At 23.9% G+C, this 7,077-nt stretch overlaps 4 protein-coding genes across 4 annotated transcripts, besides 10 other annotated features; 1 reads left to right on the top strand and 3 right to left on the bottom strand.

The window, feature by feature from the left end:
• Positions 1 to 28: a sequence feature (AT_rich).
• EDI_090520 (uncharacterized protein) lies at positions 1 to 1,547 on the bottom strand (the record flags this gene model as incomplete). The annotated part of the gene is made up of 3 exons (XM_001733601.1): positions 1 to 917; positions 980 to 1,025; positions 1,089 to 1,547. Coding segments are annotated over 3 exons (1,422 nt in total), but the record flags the coding sequence as incomplete, so codon positions are not given.
• A 22-nt stretch (positions 1,548 to 1,569) lies between these two features.
• Positions 1,570 to 1,616: a microsatellite.
• Positions 1,617 to 1,666: 50 nt separating this feature from the next.
• Positions 1,667 to 2,221, top strand: EDI_090510 (uncharacterized protein; the record flags this gene model as incomplete). Its single annotated transcript, XM_001733600.1, has 1 exon — positions 1,667 to 2,221. One exon carries the CDS (start codon positions 1,667 to 1,669, stop codon positions 2,219 to 2,221), a length of 555 nt encoding a protein of 184 aa, XP_001733652.1.
• Positions 2,222 to 2,266: 45 nt separating this feature from the next.
• Positions 2,267 to 2,345: a sequence feature (AT_rich).
• Positions 2,346 to 2,468: 123 nt separating this feature from the next.
• Positions 2,469 to 2,569: a sequence feature (AT_rich).
• A 420-nt stretch (positions 2,570 to 2,989) lies between these two features.
• Positions 2,990 to 3,038: a sequence feature (AT_rich).
• Positions 3,039 to 3,070: 32 nt separating this feature from the next.
• On the bottom strand, positions 3,071 to 5,089 carry EDI_090500 (serine/threonine protein kinase ark1, putative; the record flags this gene model as incomplete). Its single annotated transcript, XM_001733599.1, has 3 exons — positions 3,071 to 3,139; positions 3,295 to 4,629; positions 4,679 to 5,089. The coding sequence occupies 3 exons, from the start codon at positions 5,087 to 5,089 to the stop codon at positions 3,071 to 3,073; spliced, it is 1,815 nt and encodes a 604-aa protein (XP_001733651.1).
• Positions 3,196 to 3,224: a sequence feature (AT_rich).
• Positions 4,611 to 4,673: a sequence feature (AT_rich).
• Position 5,090: 1 nt separating the features above from the next.
• Positions 5,091 to 5,272: a microsatellite.
• A 606-nt stretch (positions 5,273 to 5,878) lies between these two features.
• Positions 5,879 to 5,903: a sequence feature (AT_rich).
• A 260-nt stretch (positions 5,904 to 6,163) lies between these two features.
• On the bottom strand, positions 6,164 to 6,721 carry EDI_090490 (GTPase_rho, putative; the record flags this gene model as incomplete). The annotated part of the gene is made up of 1 exon (XM_001733598.1): positions 6,164 to 6,721. One exon carries the CDS (start codon positions 6,719 to 6,721, stop codon positions 6,164 to 6,166), a length of 558 nt encoding a protein of 185 aa, XP_001733650.1.
• Positions 6,720 to 6,894: a sequence feature (AT_rich).
• Positions 6,895 to 7,077: the final 183 nt, after the last annotated feature.

The raw sequence follows: 7,077 nt of genomic DNA, 5'->3' as shown, positions 1-7,077 counted from the left end.
ATAATTTAAAAATATTGTAAATAAATAACTAGACAATACAGAATGTGGTATTAATTGAGGTGAAAATGGAGAATGTTGACATGATATAATTTTACTATTAGAACCAATTAATGCACTTGTATATTTCTTTCTATAACTTTCTTTTTCTTTTTCAGTTAAATATTTTAAACATTCCATTTTTACAATTTCAATTCCATCACATAATCCAAATATTTCTTCATTACAGATTAATTGTTGTAATGATTTTATTACATTTACTAATGAATTACCAACATTAAAAAACTTTTTATAGTGTGCTCTTGAATCTTTTGCACATGGTTGTGTTTTGAGAAGTTCAATAAGACATATAAGTGCATATACTTGATCATTAGTAAGTCTTCCTGTTTCAAAAAGATGAACTACAATTCTTTTGATATCATCTGTTTTAGTAATTCCAGTCATTAAAGTAGAAACTACTGCTTCATCTACAATAAAACAAACTCTTTTCTTTATTTGTTGATTTAGTCGAGGTGTTGGTGGTGTTATTCCATTATATTGAATATCTCTAATTTCAACTTTATTTAATCTATTAAGACGAACCAAATAAGATATTGCTTTCATTATTTCTCCTTTCTTTTGTAACATTAAACGATCATTTGGATCAATAAGAATTGATACAAGATCTTTAACAGTAAGTCTATCATCTATAATTAATAAAATACGATAATAAATATATTCCATTTTTGTTGTTCTTGTAATAATAATGTTGTCATGAATAATTGGTATAAATGAATCTTTTTCTTCAATTCGAATAATAATAAATACATTTGATAAATATATTTCTTTGTCTAAACAATCTTTTACAAATTTTTCATTAAAAGTTAATTTTCCTTCATTATTATTTGAGTATGTTCTTATTATCCACCATGGTTGACAATCTATTTTAATTAGTTTATTTCAAATAATCACTCTCTTCTAATCTTAAAAGAAATAACAAAACTTGGTTGTTTTACTTCAAAATTAAGTGGAAACTTTCTTGATAATAACTAATGATTAATTATTCTTTATTTGTCTTAATTCCTTTTAAAACTAAATATAATAAAACAAACTTTTCTTTTTTCTGATTTAAATCTATTTGCTATTTCAGTAAATTGATTCCTTGAAACTCCAAGAAATCTAAAAACATCACGAGCAGTAAATGCTGGCAATCTATCAAATGGAAGTCCTTCATTTAACAATTTTTTAATTAATTGAGCATAATATTTTGGTGGATTAAGTTTATCAGAATGGTTTATTGAATTAAAGAATCCAATACCAATTAAATGATATGGATAAGGCATCATCTTTTGAAGACTATATTCCATTAATTTATTGTAATATTTCTCTTCATTTAATTGACAGATTTTACCAAGTTCAGCTTTATATTCAAATTGATTCTTACAATAATATTTAATTGCATAATTTCTATAACTTATTTCATTAGGACAAATCATTTTAATGCTATTATTTGTAACTTCATGATATGATTTAAAGTGATATAATTCTTTCTCTATCTCTTCAATGGTCATTGTTTGTTGACTTTTCAACTCCTTTTTTCTTTTTTTAATTATTTTCTTTTTTTTTTTCTTCTTTTCTTTATGAAATGTTTTTTAAGTTCTCTTAAAAATGTTAATTACTTGTTCACAAAATGCCATCAGTTAAGATTGTTGTATTAGGTCCTCCTTGTGTTGGTAAAACAGCTGTAACCATTCGTCTTGTAAATCATGTTTTTCAACAACAATATGATCCTACAATTGAAGATTGTTTTAGAACAACTAGAAATCTTGATGGGACTGAAGTTTGTTTAGATATATTAGATACTGCTGGTCAAGATGAGTTTGTAAGTGTTAAACAACAATATATGGTAGTAGGAAATGGGTTTCTAATAGTTTATTCTATTATTTCTAAACAATCGTTTGTTGAATGCCAAAGCACAGTTGAAATGTTATTAAGAATAAGAGACCTTACAGTCCCTTGGACGTTAATTGGTAATAAAATTGATCTTAAAGAAAATAGGGAAGTTACTCAAGAAGAAGCTTTGGAGTATGCTAAACAAAAAGGTGCAATTGGTTTTCTTGAAACATCTGCTAAATCAAATATTAATATCGAACATGCATTCATTTCACTTGCAAAACAAATTTTGAAAGTAAGAGGTCAACTAGAAAATCAATCAACTAAAGATAAGAAGTGTTTTATATTGTAACTAACATTAATTTACCTGTTTATTTAAGAAGTAAAATTACAAATCTTTATTTTAAATGAAATTGTTATTATTTATTAAATATGAAAATGAATTATTATTATTCATTATTTATAATCAATTAATTCAGACTAAAATGAATTGTACTAATTAATAATAAAGGTTTAAACTATCAAAACAAATATATTGATTCATTAAAACTTTTGTTGATACTTTCCTGTTGTTAATAATATTTCACTTTAACCAAAAGAATATATTTTATTGAATTTATTTTCTTTCTTTTTATAATAAATCATATGGAATAAAATAATCATAATTCTTTCTTTTATCATTTTTTATTACTTAATAATAGAATATCATAATTGTTCTCTCTACAATTTCATATTAATCTTATTAATTATATCATATTGATGCATTGTTAAAAATGAAATAAATTATCATTTTAAAAATCTTATATATCATAAAACAACTACTAATATTATTGATATAATGTTTGGTTCAGTATAACTTCTTGTTAAAGATATTATTCATAAGATTAATGATCCAGTTGATAGAAATATTATAAGATTTATTAAAAGTATTTAATGAGATGTCTTTTAATTAACTTGTTTCAAGTTTACCTTCAAATGTTAATATTTCTTGAATAATTTGGTAGTTCTAAATATAAAATAGTAATATAACTTTGTTCAGTTTAAAAACCTCAGATACTTAAACATTCACAATAAATCTTCTTACTTCTCTCTATCTTTTTTTCAATAAATCACTTAAACCTTTAATATTTTATTATAAAATGAAAATAATGTTAATCATTATTAAAATTGGTTTATTTCATACAGAATAATGAATTACAATCTATTCAATTGGATCGGTTTTAGCTTGTTTTTTCAATACTGATGATTCAGCTAATTCAAAAAATGGCATCTATAATAATAAGTAAAAGTTTTCTTTCTTTTTATATTCTTTGATGATTGGTTTGGTTTTATAATAAAAATATTAAATAATATTTGAATGATTAAAAATGGATAAAAGAAAGAATATTATCATTGATTAATAAATAAGAAAAAGAATAAACAAACTTTTAATAGTTCTTCACATTGAGGACGTTTTTTAAAGTCAAAGACAAAACATTTTTCAATGAAATCTTTAAAGTCTTTAGAAACTTTAGTTGGATTTCTTAATCCCATTGCTCCAATAGTTGCTGTTTTAAATGTACCTTTAACTAATCCTACTTCTTTATATGGTGGATTTCCTTCAATTAATTCTTGTGCTACACATCCAACACTCCATACATCAACTCTACAATCATATGGCTCTTGTTTAATAACTTCTGGTGCCATATAAGCTTTTGATCCTGCTCTATTTGATGGATTATTTGAAGCACGAACAACAAGTCCAAAGTCAATAACTTTAACTGCATGTGTAGCTGAAAGCATAATATTTGCTGTTTTAATATCTCTGTGAATAAATCCATATTCATGAATATATTGTAGTGCTCTTAATGTTTCTCTTACTAAGAAAGCAGTATCAGGTTCATTAAATCGTTGTTTTGTTTTTAATAATGATTTTAATGTCCCTTGTGAACAATATTCCATTCCAATATACACCCTATTATCAAATATCCAACACCCTTCAAATCCAACAATATTAGGATGTTTCCAATGATATAATCTTGCTACTTCTATTCCTATTTTACTAAATCTTTCATTTGCTCCATGTTTTAATATTTTTAATGCAACTTGTTTACCATCATCTTTTCTTGTAACAACAAATACTTCACCAAATCCTCCTTTACCAATTGATACAAAATTAGTAAAAAATTGTTTTGGATCTTCTTTTTCAGCTATAGTAGCTAATTCTTCTCCATCATCAATTTGTGTAGATTGATGTTTTTTATTTTCAGTAACAGACACTGATGCATCATCAGTTCTTGTTGTCATTGCTCTTTTTTCAGTCATTGTAGCATACCTTTTCTTTGTTGTTGATTTTAATATTTCACAAAGAACTGGAAAGTATTGATCTCCTTCTTCTGGGTAAAGATAATTCTTTAAACATAATTCTCTACATACCGCAATTAAATCATTTAAATTTCCACAAAAGAAATCTTTTATTGGAGTATTATATGGTGTAATAGAATATTGACAACAATATTTACATAATTTTGCTGCTTCATCTCTTTCATTATCATTCTCAAATTTAATTACTAAATCACGAATTAATGAAACAAATTCTAATATTCCTTTAGCTTGTTTTTTTATTGTAACAGAATCATTAATTGGTAAAATAGTTAATGGAATATCTTTAATATTATTTTCATACAAATAAATACCACCATTATAAATATCAAGAACTCTTTTATTCCAAAATGTTTTTCCTCTCTTTTTAACCATAAACGTTTTTTTTAAATTTAATGTCTTAATAATCAATTTTCTATTCTTTAAATATTTTAATATAAAAACAAACATCTAATAAATACTCTTCTTTTGTTATTGGAATATTATGATTTAATGTAACTGTTCTTAATACCTTAAATAATGCATTTAAATCATCTAATGATTGTGGTTGAATAATAACAACAAAATTTTCTCCAATAATTAATTTGATTTTGTTTAGTTCATATCTTGAAACAAAATTAATTGTATATAATCCATACTCTTCTTTAATCTTTCTATGTCGAACTAATCGTAATTTTCTTTCAACAAAACAAATCCAAATCAATCTATATACTAATGGCTGTCCTTCTTTGAATCCAACAGCAACATCAAAATATAAATTATCTACTTTTGTTCGATTCTCTTGAGGTACAGCTATTGCCTTTTCAACTAATTCTTTTGATGTCTCATCTAAATCTCGTTGCTTTTCAGCTTCAGCCATCTCTTTTCTTTTATTCTTAGTTCACTATTCTATTTTTATCATTGAAATTCTGTTTAATTCTATTCATCTACTTCATTTTACTATTTATTTATAGAATTTGTTTTTTATTTATTATTTTTTATTTTTTATTTTTTTTTATTATGAATAACATTTCTCTATTCTTATATATTATTCCTTATCTTTGGGAAAATTGTGGTAACTTAGGTTGATTTAATTTTGGAGTCGTTAAGGGCAAGAAAAGTTCACCAAAACTTAGAGAGAAAATAAAATCTGTTCTAACAAAAATGGACTATTTTTCTGTTTTCGTATTACGTTTGTATTTCATTCGTTTTGTAACACTAAAAACTCAAAAATAAAATATACAATATTTGAATATCTTAAATAACTCTTTTCGAGTCACATTTAACATTAATAAAATCCTCAGACTGGGCTACTCTATTATTAATTTTTTGAAATAAACTAGTTATAAAATAAATAGGTTTTGTTAAACTTTGAATTATTTTTTAAAATATGACAACGTTAATTTAAATTAGATTTATTAACAATACATAATTGGAAATTATAAAGATTGTTTATATTTGTATGAATATTTTTAACTTTTATGGATAAAAAATCACTTTATTTTAAGACATATATTCTTTTCTTTTTTTTAAATAACTAACAACTCTTTTTCATTGAATTTAATAAATATTTAATGAATACCTTCAATTCTCACAAAAAAAAGTGATACAAAATTCATAATTGGTTTAATATAAAAACATTAACTTTGAATTATAAATGAAAGGTTAGAAAATAATATAATTTATTAATTAATGGATTGATATTTTCTTTTATGGTATTCTTTTATTTATTTTGTAATAAGCATTAAATACATGTAAGAGTTGTTTAACGTTGAATTCTAATTTGTCATTATTGTTAATAAACATTAACTTAAGATATACAATTACAAAAATCATCACAATAAATACTAGTCTAAAAGGTAGTTGTTTATATCATTCGATTAAAACAATAAATAGAAATAACTTAAAAATATATTTAGTTTTTGAAAACGAAGAACATAAAAAAACATCCATTTCAAAAAATAACACATCTTCTTCTATTCTGTGGTCTAAACATCTCAAATACGCCATTAAACAATTCTGTTATATTTTCATTATGTAGAGAAGATGTTTCTATATAGAACCTACTTTGAATTCTTTTGGCAACATCATATCCTTCATCCTCTTTCACTAGTTCTTGTCCATTTTCTTTATTTCTTAAATCTGTTTTTGTTCCAACAAGAATAATTGGTGCATTTGGGTTTTGGCGATGAACCTCAGGTGCCCAAATAGTTTCAGCACTACTGAGGGATTTAGGGTTATTAACAGAATAGCATATGACAAAGAAATCAGCACCTATATATAAACTCCTCCTAAGATATTTATAATTTTTCATTCCAGAACATTCTTTTATTACTATATGATATTGATCTCCTCTGTATGTCCTAACTACTGCGATTCCATCAAACATAATAGGGATATAGTCATGAGGAAATCTTCTATCACAATACGTCATTAACAATGCAGTTTTACCAACCTTTGAATCTCCAAGAACAACAATATTTATTTGAAATATGGGTTCTTCTACTATCATATAATAAAATCATTTTTATGAGTTTTTTCTTTTTTTTTTAATATTTGTTAATAAAAATAAACATGATAAAGTAGAATAATAAATTTTCTTTTTCCTTTAAGATTAGTCTTTTATATAAATTATAGAACATTATTTTATTGTCATTTAAATAAAAATAAAAACTAATAAATTAAGTATCAGTAGATCGTGTTTTATCTACTTCTCTTTGTTCAGGTGAGATTACATCATTCACTCTCTACAGAATCTTGTTCATAAGGTACTTCTATATCTCTATATTCACTTTCGTGTTATCCACAGTATTTCATTATGTCTTTCATGTTTTTAAATATATATCTTGTTCTTTTATCATGTTTAGT

This window comes from Entamoeba dispar, genomic scaffold, assembly GCF_000209125.1.
Source record: "Entamoeba dispar SAW760 scf_1105229457593 genomic scaffold, whole genome shotgun sequence".
In the NCBI taxonomy this organism is placed as follows: Eukaryota; Evosea; order Mastigamoebida; family Endamoebidae; genus Entamoeba; species Entamoeba dispar.
Note: the sequence above shows the minus strand (reverse complement) of the source record. Positions and strands in the feature narration are given on the sequence as shown.